Here is a 23,361-nt window from a genome sequence, read left to right on the forward strand (position 1 = left end):
TCCCAGAGACCGGGACATTTCAGCCAAGTCTCAAAGAGTGAATACATGTTACTGAACACTGGCTTTGGGTTTTCACATGAGAAGTACAGCTGTGTTTCCCCTATTATTTTAACGGACAAAAGAAAAATCACCTTAGAAGGGCGTTGCAGAATGACTCACTTATTTACAAGTAGACAGGTTTTCATTAAGGAAACTATTTTTTTTTTTTTTTAAAGGTAGAACACGTCTCTATTTCTTGCCACAGAGTTCACCAAAATAATTTCATCTTCCCTGTGAGTCTTACAGTGAAAGCCATTGTGGCAATCACCTCCATGATGGAAGATTACCAGGCCAAAAAGCCACTTTCCAGTAAAGCCACAAGCTGTCTCCTTAAAGCAATGCACCGTCGTGTGAAAGCAGGGTTTTACAGCAGGTGAGAGGAGGAGGGAGGTATATGTGTACCCATATGCAGAGCTACACTGTTACATAAAAAAGCAAGTTTCAAATACTAGATATTGTTACTATTGTTAATCTGTTAGGATCCTGCACAAATACCCAGCAGAATAAATCAAACGTAACAACTCTTATCTCTGGGGTGCGCTATTATAAAGAAAAAAAAGGGGCTTACATTTTCTGAGCCCTCCCTACGGGGCGCTGTCAGTCAGAATCGACTGAAGGGCAGCAGGTTTCTACGTTTGGATACTATTTTGATTGTGTATTATTTTGTGATTAAAAAAATAAAGATTTGTTTAAAACATAGGTCTGATTTGTTTTATGTTTAGGAACTTGTTATTGTCACTACATTCCAGAAACATGTAAATAAACAATTTCCCTAAATTATATCATTTGCCGATATTTACCAGGAAAAAAACACACTGAGACTCAGAAAGATAATGTGATTTTTCTCCTGCTGAGTCTCTTAGATGGTACCTTCAGCCCCACAGTTAGTGACTCAATGCTGAGGGATAAAATACATAGTAGTATCCACCTCCTACTTACACATTTGGAAACTCTTGCAACATTCTTTTGGGGAAAACTGTGCAACTGTTTTGAATAGAAAGAATACTCTTTTTATGAAGCTGAAGAGAGATTAACTGTGTATTTCTTCAAGGGCAAGCAATTCTTGATGACAAATAGGATGTGGGTAAGGAAGATACAAGAACTTATATGCTAGCATTTTCCTAGGAAAGGAGCCCTGGCGGCACAATGGGCAAGTTAGGTTGGCGGTTTGGGCCCACTCAATAGCTCTGCAGGATAAAGACCTGGTGATCTGCTCTGTAAAGATTACAGCCTTGGAAATCCTATGGGGCAGTTCTACTCCGTCACATGGAGTTGCTATGAGTCACAATCAAATAGACAGCACCCAACAACAGCTTTCGCAGGAAAACAATTTAAACAGAAGGGTCTTGAATATCACCCCTGGTTCCTTTTGTACACCTTAGAATACTCCGTAAACTCTTTGGACGGCATCTACGTAATTTACAAATATTTACTGACCACTTATATGTACTCTCTCTAGGCAGGGAGGGCACACAACAGTGAGTTAAAAAAAAAAGGTTGCCATAAAGTCGATTCCAACTCACGGTGGCCCAGTGTGTGTCAGAGAAGAACTGTGTTCCATAGGCTTTTTTTCCAAGGCTGATTTTTCAGAAGTAGATCTCCAGGCCTTTCTTCAGAGGTGCTTCCGGGTGGACTTGAACCTCCAACCTCTCAGTTAGTAGCTGAGCATTTAACCTTTTGTGTTACCCAAGGACCCTGCAGCAGTGAGTAAATGAGCCAAATTTTCTGCTTTCACGGAGCCTATGTCCTAGTGGGAAAAACGTAAGAAAATATAAAGGATCTAATTTCAGGGAGAGATATAATGAAGCAGATAAAGTGACAAGAGTACCATTTTTGAAGCTTCAGGAAGGCCTTTGAGAGGTCTTCCTGACCCATTTGACCAGGGGTATGAGGTATACAAGCAGCCATGCAGAGTTCTGAGGGGAAAGCCTTGCAGGCAAGTACAGTGAGCTCAGGCCTACAGCAGGAACAAGAGTTTTTTCTGAGCTTTCCAAGTTTGGTACGTCAAGGATTCACTGTTGTTACTCTTGTGTCTCTTCGTGTTTATAAGGCCCAGTGCTGTAGATTCTCTTTATTGCTTGCAAATTTGAGAAAGAATTTTATTTAGCAATCTAAGTTTATGAAGGCACCGTCTTAACTATATGCCACTAAAAATACCTCCTGCCTATCACAAAGGCATAGAATTCCACTCAAGGAGTCAACACTGTTCATTCCACAAAGAGAGATGAGGCTTCAGCTAAAAGTGTCCATAGGTTTAAATGGCAGCCCCCTCACCCCCCACCCACCCTCACCCCCACCTCCCCATCCCCCCACTTCTACCCCTATAAACAGTAACAAAAAAACAGTAACAGGCTGCATTAAATCCGTAGCTGGGAGGGTCATAAACGGTACAGGGAGAAAAGCTGCAGAAGACACATTTGGCCTTCTCAGTTTTTGGCCCCAACTGTTACAGAGCTTGTATCTCTCCATACAGAGATACTCTGGTGGGGGCAGAAATGATTCATCATCAGGAAAAACCAATCACTAGAAAAGGATATCACGGATGGTGAAGCAGAGGGTCAGCAAAAAAGAGGGAAACCCTCAATGAGGTGGACTGACACAGTAGCCAGAGCAATGGACTCAAATATACCAAAGATCTTGACGGTGGCACAGGACCAGGCAACATTTTATTCTGTTACATGTAAGACCGCCATGAATTGCAGCTGATTTGGAGGCAACAACAACAACTTCACAATCGGGAGACTGAGGCTCAGAGAAGCGGTGCCTTGCTCAGGATCACATGGAAAGCTGGCTCAGATTCCTAACTGTGGTTCTGTTGCCTGAGTCACATTCCAGGCCAGGGACCACATGGGGTGGAGTTCGCAATCCATTTCAGGAAACGGGATTGTTGACTTTTCATTTACACAAAAATGAAAAATAAATACCAGATGTTTGAAAACATATTGCAAACTCACCATGCTGGAACTGAAAGTTCCTTCTGACTAAGGAAATTAAACGAGAAAATCCATGGAGCAAATAAGATGTTTTGAGCAAAAATGCACTTTGTCTTTCTTTCTCTCTCACACACAAACAGTATCTCATTGTTTCTTCTTCAGGGAGCAGCTGCGAAGGAAACTGGGGGGTGGGGGGATGGACAAAACATCCCATCTTTGTTTCCCACAGAGCTAAGCTTTTAGGCCAGCTTTCCCAAACTGTAGGGGGTGTGGCATGCATTAAAATTAACCATCAATGACCTAATGAAGCTTATAAAGGAAGCTGGGAGAAGCCAGCCACCAAAACAGACATCTCAACTTGGATGACTCTGCAGGTGGAAACTGCCCTCACTTTGATAAAAAAAAGGTATGTAGGTTTAATTTTCATTTATGACACAAAATGCTTAAAATGAAGACAGTCTTGACTTTCCGTTGTCCTGTTTTGGCTAAAAATAATACTGCCACTGACAGAGGGCTTGTGCCACTAGCTTTTCAGACTTGGTCTCATTTTTCCTCACAACCACCTTACAAGGCAGGTATTACCAGTGCCATTCTTCAGGTGAGGAAACTGAGTTCAGGTGGAATAAGCCACAGGTCTAAGACAAGACTGCCAAACAGTGTCAGAGTTGGGGTGCAAACCCAGGGTTGACTCAACCCAAAGTCTTCTGCTTGCACTATTCTACCCCCCATGACAAATGAGACAATGAGAAAATTGTCCCCAATACCAGCTGAATTCTCAGGGAGTAGGCATCTAACATGCAGTAGAGTAAAATTAACTGAAAACTTCACTAGAATTAATTACATGAATAAGGAAATGTATTTAACAATATGCACAAAAGCATTTTCTTCCCTCCCTGTAAACAGTAACAGGCTGCATTAACTACATAGCTGGAGGGTCATAAAGGGTACAGGGAGAAAAGCTGCAGAAGACATGTTTGGCAGTCTCAGTTTTTGGCCCCAACTGTTACAGAACTTGTATCAATGGCTAAATGGATTTTAAGACCCATTTAACTGTGGGTGTGCATTTTGTTTGATCGTGTAAAATCTAAAAATCTAGTCCTCGATGCTCTGCAGTTTCTTAAGATCAGGGACTAGGTCCTACTTTCCTCTGTGTCCTGAACACCCAGCAGTGTGGTGGTATGGGTAATGACACAGGCTCTTAGGAGACCTGGGGGTAAATTCTGGCTTGGCAGCTTACCAGGAAGTAGCCTCACTGAGTATAAAGAGAATGTCAGCTCAGGTACCTCCCACGGAAGGTGTTATGGAGATGATGTGCATGGATCGTGGTAAATCGTGGATCGTGGTAAATCGCTGGAGATGGGGCTTCTGGGGCAGGAGAGGAAAGTGAAATAAGTGTGAGCCCCAATCTACAGAGTTAGGGCCCTGCACAGCGCAAATGCACCATACCCTTATTAGAATTGTTTTTCAATTATTTAACATTTAAACAATATTAATTTGAAATTACTTCAGCTCTCCTTACTATCTTCCAATTGGTATCAAAAGAGGATGCAAAAATCTGTCATACATAATCCGTGGCTTTCCCAAGAGCACAGCTCTACATTAGTAATGTGCTCACCCTGAGAAGGGGCTCAGAAAGTGCTGGGTGAGTGAGAATGGAAGAGGCACTGAAAAAAGTTAGGAATGGCATCAACTCTATTACAAGTTCTAACACAGGAATAAAACTACTGTAATTGAGGAGGCATCTTTAGAAGCGATGCAATCCAGGGGAATCAGCCTTGCTCTGGGATCCTCCTACAGAGCGAAAGAAAATGTTTCAGCTCACGATAGAACATTCTGTAATAAGGCATTTGTCAGACTAAGATGCAGAGCTGACTTCTGTTGTCACTGTCACAGGTGAACTGAGACTAATCAGGTTATAGAGGGTAATCAGAAGTGGTACAGGAAGAAGCATTGTGCAGGGCTACTGCAGACTAGGGGACAGGAGATGGGGCCTGATTCCCAGTTCTCTGCCCACTCAGGGGTTAACCTTCCCACCTGTAGACCTGGAGGACAGGAAGGGGTTAGATGAAAAAGCCAAACCCAATGCCCTTGGTTGACTCCAACTCATGGCGATCCTATGAGTTACAGAGTAGAACTCCTCCACAGGGTTGTCCTGGCTGTAATCTTTACAGAAGCAGATCACCAGGCCTCTCTTCCACAGCACTGCTGAGTAGGTCCAGACTGCCCATCTTTAGATTAGTAGTTGAGAACAAGCTGTTTGTACCACTCAGGGGCTGGACAGATGACCTCAAAAATCCCTTTCAGTTTTGGGGGCCCACTAGAATGTGCATAATGTCTGACCATCTTTTGAGGTTAGATCATCTGGGCAAGGCTCTTAACTTGGGGCCTACTGAGGGGCCAAGAGTAGATCTCCGGTGGTTCTAAAAATCTCTTGAAATGTTTGTGGGTATAGGCTGAGTTTCTCTAAAGCCATGATCCCAAAAAAGCTTAAAAGGCAGGCGTTGTTCAGTTTGGTCAAAGGTTCTACAGAAGAATCCGGACCAAAAGGGGGGGAAATGCAGAACAGAATTTCAAATTCTCATGGAATCCAGACTTTTGGGAGCCATGGAGGCTGGATGAACCCCTGAAACTATTGCCGTGAGGTAATTTTTAAACCTTAAACCGAAACTATTCCTTGAACTGTTCTTAAAATCGAACAATAGTTTAGCTTAACCAGCAAAAAAGACCTGCCTTTAGCATTGTGCTCTTTTAAGATCTATCTATATGGGATCAAACCGACAACAGCAACTCAAATGATGAGACAGGAAACTTCAGGGGGCAGTGAGTTTATGTTAATGGAGAAGCAACAACTCGGAAAAGGAGGGTGAGAATGATTACACAACTTGAAGAATGTAATCAGTGTCACTGAATTGTACATGTAGAAACTGTTGAGTGGGTGTATGTTTTGCTACGTATAATTTCAACAACAAAAATAAATCATATTTTTATACAAAAAAAGAGACAGGCATTGTTTACATAGCAGTAGGAACTGATTGAGAAAAGGAAACTCAAAGATAAGGAAGGTGGTCTGGGGGCCTCAACAACTGGCCCTGTCCCCTACCACGCCCAGCTGGCAGCTTTTACTCATTACATAATTGTTCTTTTGAAAACCAGGCAACAAAACTTCCAGAAGAAAAGCTATTGATTATTAAAGGTTATTTGGAGGTTTAGAGACTCATAATAAAATGGTTATAATTATCCCTGTTATGACACATCCTTTGAAATGCTCGGATCTGAGAACATTCTGCTTGCCTGGGCTCAGTCATCTTCATCACAGGGAGAACGCAACGAGCTGAAAATAGCTCCTGTGTGCAGCTACAGGCAAGGAGTCAGAGGGAAGGGAACAAACTCAAACAAGTCAGTGGCAGAAGCAGAGAGGGGCCAGGACAGCCACCTTCCACCAGTGCCTCAGCCTCCCACCCACAGCCCCTCTGCCCCTCCTCAAGGCGTGCTGCACCGTTCGCCACACATCAGCTGCCAGTCCTTCTCTGGTTCAAAGTGCAGCATCTATGAACACTACTCCAACGGAAGGTCAACAGAAAAGGAATTCAGCAAACGTAGTCATTTGTTTCTGCTTTTCATGGTAACAAAACTAGCATTTATTGGGCATTTATTTTGTAACAGGCGCTGCTCTTAGTGCTCGCCATACATGGCCTCATTTAATCCTCACAGAACTTCATGAGCTAGGTATGATTATTACTCCTACTCAACAGACACGAAAACTAAGGCATAAACTGGACACAGCTACGCATAGTATGAGGGGCGGTGGTGGTTCAGGGGCAGAATTCTCGCCTTCCCTGTGGGAGACCCGAGTCTGAGTCCTCACCATGGCTCCCCAAGCGCAGCCACCACCAGTCTGTCAGTGGAGGTGACAGATGCTATGATGCTGAACAGGTTTCAGTGGAGCTTCCAGACTAAGAAAGACTAGGAAGAAAAGCCTGGCGAGCCACTCCTGAAAATCGGCCAGAGAAAACCCTGTGGATCACAATGGTCAGATCTCATTTTATACGGGGTTTCCATGAGCCAGGGATGACTCAACAGCAGCTAACAACAACACACGTCGTATGTGGCAGAATTCAAACCCAGTCAGCGTGACTCTGGAGTCCCCAGTATGCTGTTCCCTGTTAAGGTTCCAGGCCCACTCTTGAGTTTTTAGAACAGCCCAGCAAGATGGGGGATGATGAGGATCGGAAGAGGGCAGGTCAGGGAAGGCATTTCCCTTGTCAGGATCCTACAGAACACTCAGTGTTTGTTGTACACGCCTTTTTTCATTTCATAGTTCAGGGAAGCTCCAGTCCCCTCCTGTGCCTATTCCTCTACGTTGTTTCTATTCACGCAACAAGTATCTACGGAGCCTCACATTGCTAGGTTCTGTGGGTGACTCAGAGAAGATACAGACAGGGCGCCCATCTTGGAGAAGTGGGTAACCGGGGGCAGGGGAGGAGAAGCAAAATAAACCCAATGAACTCTGATACCAGGCAGAGTGTTCTAATGAGGGTACATCAGGCTCTGGAGAGAGAGAACAAGCCCTACCTGGGCACAGAGGGAGGGCTCACGGGAACTAACAATTCAGGTAGACCCAGAGGGGAGGGGTTGGCTCAGAGGCCAAGCAGGTGGACAGCCTGAGGACAGCAAGCGCAGAAATCTTTCTCCAGTGCTGGCGCATCCGCAGGAGGCTTAGAGAGACTCCAGGTGCTTTGTTCTCACCAACTCCAGGTTCTGTCTGCAGCCACGCGACCCCAAGATGGTGCCGATGTTGTTGCTGCTTTCCACCCTGGCTGGCCTCTTCGTGGATGTGGCAAAGGGACAGGCGTTCCATCCTGGGAAGTGCCCGAATCCTCCCGTGCAGGAGAATTTTGATGTGAACAAGGTGTGGTAAAAGGCTAAACTCTCCATTGTTTTGATAATCTCTGGTTGGAGTAAGCCCCCTGCCAAGTTCAGTGTTCCTATTCTCCTTTCCCCATCACAGCAAGTCTGTGGTGCAGGCATTTGTCTTATTTGCGGGGCCCCAAAAGCAGACTCTGAGCCAAGGACTGGGAGCAGATAGTTTTCTGAAGATGATCCCAGGAAGCACGAATGGGCATGTGGGGAAAGTGAGATGGGGAAGGCCGAAAAGCAACAGAGGGTGTGGTCACGAGCCGGTTACTCAGTGAACAATGAGGCTCAATCCTGCTGGAATCTCTGAGGGAACGTGTAGAAGGGCACTTCTGATTGTCCCGCCGACAGATGCAGGGGCCCTGGGCGCTCCCGTGACACTGGCAAGGCCTTTGGGCAAAGAAAGAGACACCAGGACTCGAGGTGGGAAGCTGCAGTGTGTGTGGGAGCTGTCCACCTTGCCAGAGGTAAAGCCAGAGGTGGGCTGAGGAGCCAGGGGATGCAGCATCAACAGCAGCTGCCACAGGGCTATTATCCCCATTGTACAGATGAAGAAACTGAAATGTCAGAGAGCTTGTAACCTATACAAATCATACAGCTAGTACATGCAGAGTGGGATTCAAAACTGGGCTTCCCAGCCATGCGGGATGCTCAAAGGTTACTCTAACAGGGGCCAGGGGGAGCCAGAGCTCCTCAAGGGGCTTTGTTTCTTGCACTAAAAAGGTGTCAGTATAGCCAGCTCCCCCATATATGGTCTTTCCTTCTGGGATCAGGCCCAGAAGAAAGGCGGCAGCTGCTAGACGACATGACTCAAAGGCTCCCACTGCTGCTGACTCATGCCTGGTATCTCGCCCTTAAGAGCTCCTCTCCTTAGTAGAAGGCTTAGATCTCTTTTAAGGAGCAATACACTTGTAAGAATAACACTGAGGTTGGTATCAGTCACTCACACCTCAGTATGAATGAGTGCTGGGACTTCTCAAGGGTTGGGGCTGGGGGGAGGTGTGAGGAAAGAGGGCTTGAAGCCTGAGGGGGGCGGGAAAGGAGCACCATCAATATGGCGGAGACCTCACACAGGTAGGTGGGAAGGGGAGATCTAGTACACTGAAGTCTACACTGACTTACTCTACTCATTTTTTTAAGGGTTGACCTCTTTGTTCAAGTAACCCGGGTGGACTACAAGGAGTCTTTACAGAAAAGATCTGGGGAATTTGACTTTCATTTTCTTTTTTAGTTAATAATCCCAAGGCACTTTGGAAATTCTAACTGATATGCATTTATAAAAGTCCAATGAGAATTAAAACAGGATTTTAAAAAATAACAGCTGTCTTAGTCATCCAGTGCTGCCATAGTCATCCAGTGCTGCCATAACAGAAATACCACAAGTGCATGGCTTTAACAAAAAAAAAAAAAAAAAAGGGAAGTTTATATTCTCACAGTCTGGTAGGTTACAAGTCCAAATTCAGGGCGTCGGCTCCAGGGGAAAGCTTTCTCTCTTTGTCCGCCCTGGAAGAAGTTCCTAGTCCTCAATCTTCCCCTGGTCGAGGAGCTTCTCAGGTGCAGGGACCCCATGTCCACAGGATGCACTCTGTTCCTGGTGCTGCTTTCTTGGTGGTAGGAGGTCCCCAACTCTCTGCTTGCTTCCCTTTCCTTTTATCTCCTGAGAAATAAAAGGTGGTGCAGGCCGCACCCCAGGGAAACTCCCTTTACCTTGGATAAAGGCGGTGACCTCAGTTAGGGTGGTGTTACAATCCCACCCTAATCCTCTCAACATAAAATTACAACCACACAATACTGGGAATCATGGCCTAACCAAGTTGATACACACATTTTTGGGGGACATGATTCAATCCATGACAACAGCTTTATTGAGATATTCACATATCATACACTTCACCCATTTAAAGTGTACAGTTCAGTGGCTTCTAGAATATTCACAGAATTACACAACCATCACCACAATCCAGTTTATAACATTTTAACTGCCTCAAAAAGAAACCCAACACACCTATTAACAGTCACTCCCCATTTCCACCAACCCTCTCGGCCCTAGGCTGCCAACAATCTATTTTTTGTCTCTATAGATTTGCCTATTTGGGACATTTTATAGAGTTGCTATGAGTCGGAATTGACTCAACGGCAATGGGTTGGATGGAATCTACAATATGTGGTTTTTTGCAACTGACTTCATTCACTTCTTGTTGTTGTGGTTAGGTGCCATCGAGTGGGTTCATACTCACAGCAACCCTAGGTACGACAGAATGAAACATTGCCAGGTCCCGTACCCTCATCTTTCATTAAGCACAATGGTTTCAAGACTCATCCACGTAGTAGCACATACCACTACTTCATTCCTTTTTATTGCCCAATAATATTCTATCGTAGGGGTGATATCACATTTTATTTATCCACTCATGATTTGGGTTGTTTTCACTGTTTTGACTATTATGAACAAGGCTGCTAGGAACATTCATATACAAGCTGTTTTGTGAATATATATTTTCAGTTCTCTTGGGTATATGCCCGTTGCCATGGAGTCATTTCTGACACCTGGTGACCCAACGTGCTTCAAAATAGAACTAAGCTTCACAGGGTTTTCTTGGCTGTAACCTTTACAGAAAGGAGCCCTGTTGGCACAATGGTTAAATGCTTGGGTGCTGACAGAAAGGTCGGCAGTTCAAACCTACCAGCTGCTCTGTGAGAGAAAAGACCTGGAAATCTGCTCCCATAAAGATTAAAACCTGTGCAACCCTGTGGGCAGTTCTACTCTGTCCTATAGGGTCGCTTTGAGTCAGAATCAACTTTGACAGCTCACAACAGCAGCAATCTTTACAGAAGCAGATATCCAGGCCCTTCTTCCATGGTGATGCTGGGTGGGTTCAAACCCTTTCAGTCAGTAGCCAAGAACAAACTCTTTGCAGCACCCAGGGACCTTTTCTTGGGTACATACCGGGACTGAAACTGCGAGGTCATATGGAAATTCCATGTTCAACCTTTGGAGAAACAGCTAAACTGTTTCCCAAAATAACTGCATCATTTTGCATTTCCTTCAGCAATATATAAGCATTCCAATTTCTCCACAGCCACTGAATAGCCTTGGCACCCTTGTGGAAAATCAATCAGCCGTTAACTATGAGTTTATTCCTGCACTCTCAGTTCCATTCCACTGACCTCTATGTCTATCCTTACCGCAGTACCACACAGTCTTGCTTATTAGAGCTTTCTAGTAAGTTTTGGCTTGGAGGAAGTATAACCAGAATGCTCCTGAGAAGCAAGGACGGCAAGACATGTCTCAACACACTTTGGACATGTTATCAGGAAGGATCAGTCCCTGGAGAAGGGCATCATGCTGGGTAAAATAGAGTGTCAGTGAAAAAGAGGAAGACCCTCAATGAGATGGACTGATACAGTGGCTGCAACAATGGACTCAAGCATAGCAACAATTGTGAAGGTGGCACAGGACCGGGCAATGTTTCATTCTGTTGTGCACAGGGTGGCTATGAGTCGGAACTGACTCAACAGCACCTAACAACAACAGTAAGTTTTCAAGTCAAAGTATGAATTCTCCAACTTTGTTTTTCTTTTTCAAGACTGTTTTGCCTATTCTGGGTCCTCTGCATTTCCCTGTGAATTTTAGGATCAGCTTATCCATTTCTGCAAAGAAGCAACCTGGAATTTTGATAGATTATACTGAATTCGTAGATCAATTTAGGGAGTACTGCCATTTTAACATTAAATCCTCTGATCCATGAACACAGGATGTCTTTCCATTTACTTAGCTTTTCTTTAACCCCTTTCAACAACATTTTGTAGTTCTCACAGTGTAAGTTTTATACTTGTTTTGTTGAGTTTATTCCTTAGTATTTGATTCTTTTGATGCTATTGTAAACAGAATTGTACAAGTATAATTATTTTTGTATATGGTTTTTTTATCCTTTGAGGTACCTGGATGGCACAAATAATTTGCACTCAACTACTACAGTTGGCAGTTCGTACCCACACAGCACCACCACAAAGGAAAGGCCTGGCCATCTGTTTCCGTAAAGATTACAGCCAAGAAAACCCTATGAAGCAGTTCTACTCTGTAACATGGGGTTGTCATGAGTTAGAACTGACTTGATGGCAATGTGTTTTTTTAATTCTTTAACCTCACTGAACTCATTTATTACTTCCAATAATTTTGTAGTGGATTCCTTAGTATTTTTTTTAATGTACAAATCCTGCCATCTGCAAATAGAGATAATTTTACTTCTTCCTTTTTTAGGATTCTATTTAAGCATTGCATTCTCTATATACAGATAACCTAAAAGATTAAGAGGCTTTTACAAAAATAATAAAAGATTATGAGTGAGCATGATAATAAAACTAATCATCTATCTTTGAGTTTCCTCTTTTTGGGGAAAGCCATGTTTCCTCGAGTTTAGAGTGCTAAACTCACTTTGACATTAATGGAACTACTTCGAATGCATTATATAAAATGGACTGTTTTGTTTTTTGAGGATGCCTATCAATTTTTTTGGTTATGAAACCAGTTGAACTTTAACCCTAATTCTTTGGTGCCTTAAATGAATGTTAAGTTCGGGGGTTTTAATTGAGAACTGCACTTTAAAAACCAAGTGGAAATCATATGGTCCTAAGCATGGGAGTATATTTAAGCAAGCTAGCCCTGATGGCACAATGGTTAAGCACTCAGCTGACAGCTGAAAGGTTGGTGGTTTGAACCCACCTGCAGGTTGGCAGGAAAAAAGACCTGACAATCTGCTCTCCTAGAGATTACAGCTTAGGAAACCCTATGGGGCACTTCTACTCTTCCTATGTCTTACTCTGTCTGCTGTAAGCCGAGATCAACCCCATGGCATACAACATATCTGAGCTCAGGGTCATGTGACCAATACTGCCACTTGTTTGCAGTACACTCTCCTTCCAAGTTCTGACTTTCTAAAGATGAGTACATCTCTTTCATTTTGTTTTCCTGAGTAAGAAAACGCGTATTTAGATTTCCAAAATAATTTCAATTTATTTTTAACTAGGAAAATAGATTCACATGCTTCAAAATTCTGAAGTCACAAAAGGGTATACAATGAAAAGTTTCCCTTCCACTTCTGTACCTCAGCCTCCTAGTTTCTCTCCCTAGTGGCAACCAGTAAAAACAATTTATTGTGTTTCTTTCAGAAATGATCTATACTTATAAGAATATGTATATGTGTGTGTCACATAGGCAGAATAATGGCTCCCAAAGATGTCCACATCCTAATCCCAGCACCTGTGATTCTGTCACCTTATGGAGAAAAGGTGACTTTGCAGATGTGAGTAAAGTAACAGACCATGGCATGAGGAGAGTACCCTGGTTTATCTAGGTGGGCCCAATCTCATCATGTGAGTCTTTAAAAGCAGAGAACCTTTTCCAGCTGTGGTCAGAGAGAGAGGTGATGATGGAAGAAGAGTTGGAGACAACAATGTGAGGATTTGTCATTGCTAGGAGGAGGCTAAAAAAAAAAAAAACAAGCCAAGGAATGTGGGTGGCCTCTAAAGAAACAGAGTCTCCCTAGAGCCTCCAGAAAGGAACGTCATTGTGCTGACATCCTGATTTCAGTCCAGCAAGACCCATGTCAGACTTCTGACCTACAGAACTGTACGATAAACATATGCATTGTTTTAAGCCACCAGGTTTATGGTAATTTGTTATAATAGCAATAGAAAACTAACATGGTAACCTTTTCTTCCATTTTCACACAAAAAAATAGTATCATATGTGCATTATTTTGTACTTGGATTTTTTTTTTTCATTCGATGTATCTTTTGGAGATAATTTCATACCACTCCTTCAAAAGGGGATGTATGACACGTGCCTTCATTTATTTACCTAGTTCCGCACTAATGCTCACTTAGGCTGTTTCCACTCTTTTAGTATTACAAATAACACTGCGCTGAATAACCATGTACACACACCATCTTCTGTATCAGGAGGACACATTCCCAGAAGTGAAACTGCTGGGCCAAATGGCCCTCCACAGAGGCTGTAAATTAGAATGGTCTCCAGGAGGGTATCTGTGGAAGTATGAGAGGGCCGTTTCCCCCCTCACCTGCACAGTTGCACATTTCCTTTAAAGTTGACTCTGTACACCTGAAGTTATGCACGGATAGCAAGCACCCAGTGGGAGAATGGCATAGGTGTTCTAACTTCTGATCACCTGCCAAAAGCCTTTGTGACCAACTTCCTGGGCAAGGTTGTTTGAGGAGAGTTCAACCAACCCTGGAATCCTAGCTCCCCACAGCGAACATAATCAGACTTTGCACAAAATCCAAAGATGCCTTGTAGAATCCTAAAATGCCTGAGGAGGAAGGCGCCTTACATCACCCAGACCCGCCCCCTCCTTTAACAGAATTCAGAGTTTAACATAGATTTTGGCTGAAGATGAGAGGATACTGAAAGCACGTCTAAATAAAGAGCACTTTAGGAAAAGAATGTGGCATTCACCCAAGGCTCACACATCCAATTCACTTTATTCCCATTTGAATCAATATCTCGCTGCAGTTGCCACTGGGAACAATGCAGCCCATTCTGTCTGGCTTCCCCAGGGAAGGGCTCTGCTTCTCAAAGACAACAATGGGGACGAGCTGGCAGGTCCCCAGGGAGTCACAGGGTTTTGCTCTGCTTGTTGCTGTCTCTACAGTATCTGGGAAGATGGTACGAAATTGAGAAGATCCCGGTGACCTTTGAGAAGGGAAGCTGCATCCAAGCCAACTACTCGCTAATGGAGAACGGAAACATCAAAGTGATAAACCAGGAGGTGAGGTGAGTGGCTGTGGTTTTAAGGGCTGCGCACATCCCAGAGGCAGCCTGCAGAGCGCTGACCTGGAGTGACTGCGTGTCCTTGCAGACTAGTTCAGGGGGTGTGTGAGTGGTGCTGGATTTGGGTGGCCTGCCTACTCACAACAGGTCCTGAGAAGAAGGCATTTGGGAGGGGCCGGGGATGGGGGAGGGGAGAGAAGGGGACTAGAGTTCACTTTTTCATTTCCATAACCACTGGCTGAGCCCCTACTGTATACCAGACCCTGTGGGAGGCTTTAGGAATTCAACTGCAACCCAAACTGACAGCGTTCCAGTCCTCGCTGCAAAAAGCAAGAAGGACGTGAGGGACCATCTTGTCTGACCTCTGAACCAAGAGAGAAGCCCCTCTATAAAGTCTACTGACAGAAGGACATCGAGCCTTGAACACTTCCAGGAACTGGGAGCTCATTACATCTCTGGATGGTTTTAACTATTAGAAAACTTTTCTTACCAAGCAAGAATGAAACACACACATAGTCACACTCTATTCTATAGGACTGTACATTTCTATGGAAACCCTGATGGTGTAGTGGTTAAGTGCTACGGCTGCTAACCAAAGGGTCGGCAGTTCAAATCCACAGGCACTCCTTGGAAACTCTATGGGGCAGTTCTACTCTGTCCCATAGGGTCGCTATGAGTCAGAATCGACTCGATAGCACGGGTGGGTTGTTTGGTTGGTTATACATTTCTATTGGTGAGGCTTCTAACAGATTGATTATTTGATCCAAAACTTCACACTCTGAAAAGCGAACATAAACTTAAAAAGAGCCCCTAGAAGAACTCCTACACACGCCTATCAATGAAGGTAACATCAATAAGGACAACAGTAACTAATATGTATCAAGCATTTCTGATGTGCAAGGCACTATGTTGTGCAAATATATATATATACATACATATTTATCTAGGCATTCTGGTGGCATAGTGGTTAAGCACTCAGCTGCTAACTGAAGGGTTGGCAGTTCAAACCCACCAGCCGTTCTGTGGGAGAAAGATGTGGCGGTCTGCTTCCGTAAAGACTTATAGCCTTGGAAACCCCTGGGGCAGTTCTACTCCATCCTATAGGGTCACTGTGAGTCGGAATCGACTTGACAGCAGTGAGCCTGGTTTTCTGGTTTTGGTATATGTATTTATAATCCCCATAACACCCTAAGACAGGCACTATTGTTAACCCCATTTCATAGATGAGGAAACTGAAGTAACTTGTTTAAGGGTCGTGTAGTTATAAATGATGAAGCTGGGATTTTCACCCAGAGAGAAATAAAACAGGGAAGAGAACAGAAGACATATAAAAGAATGGAGACTTTTATCTTCTGCTAAGAATGAAAGGTTTTCCTTTTTTTCAACTCTAAGAAAATAGCTACAACCTAGCCTAGAAGTTTCATGGGCTCAGGGAGCTCTCTGTGGCCACCCCATTACCCACTAACCGTCCTGTGAGCCACACCACAGTGGCTGACTCCCTGGCCTGCATAAACCATAGAAACTGAGTCAGGATCTTAAAGGCCTTGAAGGAAAAATCCAGGTCATTTCAGAGCCTGGGAAGGGCTCCAGGAATTGAGACACAGACACAACAGTAGGTCTCATAGGGATTTCTAGGCCCTCAAAATTGCAATGACCTAATTTCAAATATTTTATCCCACTCTAAGACCAAGAGTCAGCCAATGACACAGACCCTGAAGCCCGTGAGATTCCCCACCTCTTCTCTGGAGTTGGCCAGGGGTCTTCTCTAACTATATGCTGATTGTTAGTCTGAGAAAGCCAGCTGCTGTGCCCCTGAGGTTGCACCTGTTTAAGACACAAGAGCATATGGAAAACAGTTTGTTAGTTCAGGAAAATGGTATCATTCTCCATCCAGGAGGACTCAGAATGAGCAGAAGGCATTGCAAAAAGTCTGAGGAGGGGGATATGCTTAGCCAATGTCAGAGCCTTTGAGGGCCAAAAAAGCTGGCACAGGGTTGGAAGCTGAAGGGCTCAGGCTTTGGAGTTAGGCTGTCTGGCATCAAACCCTGGCTCTGCCACTTACTACCTATGTGTTCTTAGCTTAGTTAATTCTCTAGACCTCAGCTTCATCACCTGTAAAGTAGCAATAATAACAGACCCTACTGCCATAGGGTTGTCTGAGCATTAAACGAGGTAACACAAGTAAGGCACTTAGAACAGTGTTTCCCATGTAATCATCATTTCACAAACATTAGCTATTATTGTTAATTTGCTGCCACTCTTGAAAATACAAATACGTTTTCCCCATGAACACGTTGTGAGTTTATGATCAGGGACTGGTGTTTTGAAAACTGTTCGGGAGCAAAACATGAATGATAGTGGGGAAAAAAAAAGTCTGTTAGGAAGAGACTGGTTTGTTGCTAAGTTACTGCATGCAAACACAAATGGACCACCTTCCTGAGCTGTGTGAGTTCCAGGTGGGAGAGCAGGGTGATAAACAGACAATGAGTGCATTTCCCAACCTCCCTTACCTTGTCTGCCTCTAGGATGGCTATCACACTACCCACAGTCTCCTGGCTTCCTAACACACACTGTGGCTCTACTATTTGTTTTCCTGCTCCTCACCCCCCCCCACCCCAGGATTGATGCACAGGCCAGCTCCTAGCAAGAGCACCCTGATACCTGAGCACCCTCCCATCACTGCCTCCATCCCCAAGCCCCTTGCCCCCCAGGTCATGGGTCATCAGGAATTATCCAAAAACAGGCCAGGTCCCTTCAATAAGTGAAAGCTATTTTATTCCAAGACACTGTCTATTTTAAAACACGCTGCCATTTTATTTACGGCATCAATTGTAAGATGTACATTTCTTCACATATAATCTCTCTGAGATCTGGATACACCTGACAGTCACTGAAATAAGGTAAATGTGTCCTCACCGCTTGCTTTTGCCTGGCCTACCTCAAAACCTCCCACTTGTGATCGCAGGCTTGTTGAACTGGAAGGGGCTGCAGAGGTCAGGCATACAACCTCCTTCATGTGACAGGCCACATCACAGGAAGTCAGTGGGGCCCAAAGAGGCGGAAACGCTTGCAGACCTCTTGACTCCCTTGGTTTCATTCTTTTCAGTATTTAAATCAGTTGTTTTTTTTTCCCCTCCTTTGGCCCCTTCTCATTTTTTTTTAAAAGGTATTTGTTTTTTTAGTTATTTTGTTTGTTCCCTTCTCTTTTACTCTCTCTCTTTGGAACCTGGAAGCAGGAATGGCCTTTTAGACCACAGCACATAGTCCAAAAAACAGTACAAGAAGGACCTAGCATATTACCCAGTCCTGGAGCACTTTGTTGCTTCTTATCACCCCGAGACTGTCTTCCTCTGCTTGATCTCAGAGACAGTCATGAAGGTAACGGCAGGGAATGGAGCCAGGGCTGACCTGCCTTCAAGAGCCTTTCTTCCCCCAAATCACAATGTTGGCTGCCACTGCTCTTAGCATCACAAATCTTGCCTTTCATTGCTTTTTGGCGTTCAGCTCAGTTTTTTTTTTTTTTTTTTAACTCATTGCAGACCTGATGGAACACTGAATCAAATTGAAGGTGAGGCCACCCAGGCCAACCTCACAGAGCCTGCCAAGCTGGGAGTCAAGTTTTTCTGGTGTGAGTATCCACTTCTCTCTGGAGATTTCAGGGACAGGACCCTGAAGGCCAGCGCCCTGGGTAGGAGTGCTCCTGTCATACCTGAGCATCATCCGCTCAGGCCATAATCATTTGTCTATCATCTTCTAATGCCATGCACTGGAAATGCAATGATAAGCACAACAGACATGGCCCCTGTCCTTACGGAGCCTACATCCCAGTATGGATACTGATAAGACCCAGAGGGTTTACAATGAAACTACAATAAACGTTTCAATAGGGGAAGGCCAGGTGGGCGTACACAGGGCAGGAGCTGTAGAAGATCCAACTCAGTCCTGATGGGAGGGATGAGGGAGAGGGAAGACATGTCCCAGAGGAAAACTGAGGCCCCCAAATTAGTAGATGTTAGCAGAACAACTAGCATGTACAAAAGATTGGCAGCAAGAGACGGCCAGAGTGAAGCAAGTTTGGGTCCTGGCTCTGCCACTTTCTAGTCACATTGCTGGGGTCCCTGGGAGGTATTTAATCACAACCATCTGCCCTTGGGAGTTCTGAGCTTTGGAATGGATCTGGACAACAGAGAAAGATCCAAATATTAGTTTTCTTGCTGCTATAGATAAACTGGAGTCCTAGTGATGCAGTGGTTAAGAGTTATACCTGCTAACCAAAAGGTCGGCAGTTCGAATCCACCAGTCTCTCCTTGGAAACCCTATAAGACAGTTCTACTGTCCTGTAGCGTTGCTACAAGGCGGAATCAACTTGACAGCAAAGGGCTTTGTTTTGGCTTTATAGATACACTGGGAGGCTCAGCTCAGAACTATGAGGCTTTGTCATGTCAGAGGTGCTTGGAAGTGCTTCTCCCCACCTGTGGGCAGACACCGAAGTCACAGAAATGGCTCCTTCTGCCCCCAATCACCATCACCATCAAGTCCCTCAAGTGGGGGCAGAGGAGCAGGTCTCATTTTAGAGAAGGAGAAAAGAGTTCCTCCCACACATGACTCTTAAACGACTAACTTCACATCGAGAAGTCAGGGGTAACTGCCCTGCTTTGTGCAGATGAAGTAGGTCACACATGCTCTGTAAACTGTGAAGGGGTTTGTAAACACTGCTTTCACTTGTTATTTCTACAGGGGAGGAAGTTGAAGCACAGGAAGGCTGGGTGACGTACACAAGGTCCATGAACTAATTTGGGGCAGAACTGGGACTAAAACCTAGGTCTCCAAACCCTTGATTATTTGTCCCATAACACTGATCGGGGATGGAGATGGAAGTGCAGGTCAGATACTACGTGCACAACCTTTGTAAGGGAACCTGTGACAGAAGCTAAAAGAGAGACATGAGCTGTTGGCTGGGGAAGTGGAGGAGGGAGAGATTTATTCTGGTTGGAGGGATCAGATGTTTGCATTGGGTCTTGTAGGGTATATGGGAGATTACAAGAAAGAACATTCCAAGTGGAGCGAACAGCATGAGAAAAAGCCTGGAGAAAGAAGCCTAAATCATAGAGGGTACATGGAGTGGGAGATAAGGCTGGAAGGTCTTGAATGTCATCTTAGAGAGTTTGAAGTTTCTTCCATAAGCAATCCAAAAAAAGGAAAACCCAAACCTATTGCCTTCAAATCAATTCCGACTCATAGTGACCCTATAGGACAGAGCAGAACAGCCCCCATAGGGTTTCCAAGGAGTGGCTGGTGGATTCAAACTGCCAACCTTTCAGTTAGCAGCTGTGGCTCTTAAGCACTGCGCCACCAGGTTGTTAAAGTTTTGTAATAAAGAGAGAGACATGGATGTGTTCTGTACTAAAAGGAAATAGCTGGTAAATCTATTGTTGAGAACTGGACCCTGTGAGAGGAGACAGAATATGCATGACCAGCTATGCGCAGGGTAGGGCATCAGGCTGCTCTGGACCCTGTGAGAGGAGACAGAATATGCATGACCAGCTATGCGCAGGGTAGGGCATCAGGCTGCTCTGGAAGAGCTAGAGACATATTTTTCCCAAATTTCTCAGGGCTGAAGAGCTCTCAGTCTTGGGGGGGATATGCAAAGCAGCTAAAATCCAGAGATAGGAGATGTATGATGAAAATACGCTCTTGTGAGTGAGGCAGGCAGGCAGGCAGGGCACCAACAGTGCTAGAAAGAGCAAGTCAGAAACAACACTCAATCCAGGCCCTGCAGTCTGTCCAAGCTTCTGTCCAGACTTCCTCCAACTGTCCTTCTGTATTTATAAACAGGTCAAAAGTCAGAGGTAGGAGGGTCCTGGGGGGGTGGTCATCGAACCACCTCCTGATAAGCAGCTGGGTCCTTGATACCCAGAAAAGCTCTAGCCACTCACACATAGCGTGCTTTGTCCCAGCACTTCTCTTGGTTTTTCTTGAATGCCGAGATATGATCATGACTTGGCAAAGGCAGGGATTATCTTTGACGGGAGGAAGCAGAATCCTTAAAACTCAGGAAAGCAAATTACCCGACTGCACATGTGCCTAAATCTTTTGTTCTTATGGGATCAGCGTAGTTTTGTCCCATTTGGTGCATCTTCCAGTTAACGAGCTGGGCTCTGAGTTTTCATTGGCTTGGACCCTGGCTGACTGAGGAAATTTCTGGTTCCAGATGGAGGGGTAAATCCTCTACCTCTCCACTTAAGGGCCCCTTTAATCTTGGGCTTTCAACACTTTACGGATGTCATTCCATGAATAAAGGGAGAGTCATGGCATGTTGGGAGGAAGAGCTTATAACCTGTTACCCGCTGATTTACCACATTCTTAATGGTGGATGAATTTTCAAAGGTCATGCAAAAAAAAAAAAAAAAAAAAACAAAGCAAAACATTAGCTCTGCCTCCTTCTTTAGGGACGTTCTGGAGGCAGTTAGGTGGGACGTTCTGGAGGAAGTTAAGTGGTACAGCCTAGGGCAGCCTGGGCTCTTACATTCTTGACTGCACTTTGCTAAGTGGTACCTCCATGTGCACTGTACCAGGAGCAATCTTTCAATCCAAGGGGTCTAGTTAAACACTCCAGTTATGATGGGCTTCCAGAGACCAACCTGTTATCAGGGACGGACGAGCCAGATGATGGTTCTTAACCCGAGCTGTACATTATAACCACTAGAGAGCTTTTAAAAGCACCTATCACACACAATCAGAATCTGGGGAGGGATGGTCCCGGTATTTTTTAACCTCCCAAATGACTCCAGCGTGAAATCTGAGCTAAGAACCACTGATCTAGAAAAAATAGGACCCCAGAGCCTGGCTTCCACAGTCCTGGAGATGAAAGTTTCTCTTGTGCTGGTCCCTCTTAATGCCTCCCTCCTCTGGTTCTTAGTGATGCCATCAGCACCATACTGGGTCCTGGCCACGGACTATGAGAACTATGCCCTCGTGTACTCCTGTACCACATTCATCTGGCTTTTTCACATGGATCATGTTTGGATCTTGGGACGAAACCCTTTTCTCCCTCCAGAAACAGTGACCTATCTAAAAGATATCCTGACTTCTAACGACATCGCCATCGATAAAATGACCATCACAGACCAGGTGAACTGCCCCGAGTTTCTGTAATGAGGCTCTGAAGGAAGGCTGGGTCCACTCCATGTTACTTCTTTTGCTTTGCTTTTCCCCACCCCACCCAGCCCCCCATGAAAGCCAACCAACCATCCATGACCCATTTCAAATACCAGAAGAGAAGGTGGACAGAAGCCATTGGAGGGGAACTCAAAAAAAGTTGGCCCAAACACTTAGCTGTGTATCACCTTGTTACCTTAGTAGCCTAACAATAAACTTGCTGACATGCTGTGCTCACAGCAGATTCTGAATTGATTATTGTGGGTTTTTAATTATAAGCTTATGCTTGGGAATCCTGAAGCAGTTGTGCTGAAAAAAATGAAGCACTGTACTGTCCTCGTTTAAAGGTAACAGTCTTGTTCCTGTTGAAGCCAAAGGCATATTCTGGGCGACCTGAATCCAGGTACCCCTATCCTGCAGTAGACGCTTTTGTGGGGGAAGCATTGGTTTGGGGTTTTTAAGCCTCCCACAGGCAGTTTCCTTGAAGCTTTCCCTTTCTCACCAGAGGGTCATCGGAGTAAGACTGGAGACTGGGACCATCTCGGGGTCTGTGTTAGGAAGAAGAGCATCTATGAGAGGGAAATATGGGGATTTTTTTTTTTTTAAAGAAAATCATTTTTGTGTGTGTATCTTTCTTTCAAATGATATTTACTAAAGTTGAACTGCAATTCCAGGCATTAAAAAAGAATCTCTGTCCTCTCAGAAGCTGAAAGTCTGGTTAGGGAGACAGACAAGTAAAATATGCAACTACAATCCAAAATTATGAGTGCAAAGGTAGGGGAACATGGAGGGTGCCACCGGATCCCCAGCTAATCTCAGCCCTCCAGACACAGGTGACCACAGTGTTGTACTGCCATACCTGTGGGGGCTCCAACTTCAGGGAGCCAGGAGCCACCTTGGGTGACTATTAAAATCACAAAGACCTCAGAATTCTCACCCGCAGTTCCACTTAGCCCACACAGCATTGACAATATATGAATGTTTTAGGAGATGAACACAAAATTAAGCCTCTTGATTAGCTTTCTGCCTTTTTTTTTTTTTAACATGAAGGCAAAATATTAGTGTCCTTGTGTACTCGAGGCTCTTTAATGCTTTATGTTAAAAGTTATAAAAATTTCAAGGATCTTAATTTGTACAATTTTCATTTAACTAAATAAATATGACCTCAAAATGTAGCTTGCAATTCAAAATTCCAAAAGACTTAAAACCTTTGGGCAAAAAGGCAGTAATAAGGAAGTAGGTTATGAAGAAGACCCTCACTTGTTCTACCCCCAACTCTGGCCACCACACCAGACACACAGGGCACTTTTCTGAAGTCCTGTGGTAGGAAATAAGTTAATATTGTTGTTTGTTGTTAGCTGCCACTGAGTTGGCTCCAACTCATGGCGACCTCATGTATAACCAACGGAAACATCGCCTGGTCCTGCACCATCTTCAGGGCCGCTGGTATGTTTGAGTCCATTGTTGTGGCTATTGCATCAATCCATCTCATTGAGGGTTTCCCTCCTTTTCACTGGCCCTCTGGTT

At 44.5% G+C, this 23,361-nt stretch overlaps 1 protein-coding gene across 2 annotated transcripts; it reads left to right on the plus strand.

Annotated features, from left to right (window-relative positions):
* Positions 1–3,147: 3,147 nt before the first annotated feature.
* Positions 3,148–22,090, plus strand: APOD (apolipoprotein D). Of its 2 annotated transcripts, none has more exons than XM_049879951.1 (5): positions 3,148–3,378; positions 7,741–7,881; positions 14,558–14,679; positions 18,216–18,304; positions 21,596–22,090. In XM_049879951.1, exons 2-5 carry the CDS (start codon positions 7,756–7,758, stop codon positions 21,829–21,831), a joined length of 573 nt encoding a protein of 190 aa, XP_049735908.1. In that variant the 5' UTR covers positions 3,148–3,378; positions 7,741–7,755; the 3' UTR covers positions 21,832–22,090. The 2 variants fall into 2 exon arrangements, with proteins under 2 accessions (XP_049735908.1, XP_049735900.1); XM_049879943.1 differs by having other exon boundaries at positions 3,151–3,378; positions 7,728–7,881; positions 21,596–22,089.
* The last annotated feature ends 1,271 nt before the right edge of the window (positions 22,091–23,361 follow it).

Source organism: Elephas maximus, chromosome 1, assembly GCF_024166365.1.
Source record: "Elephas maximus indicus isolate mEleMax1 chromosome 1, mEleMax1 primary haplotype, whole genome shotgun sequence".
In the NCBI taxonomy this organism is placed as follows: Eukaryota; Metazoa; Chordata; class Mammalia; order Proboscidea; family Elephantidae; genus Elephas; species Elephas maximus.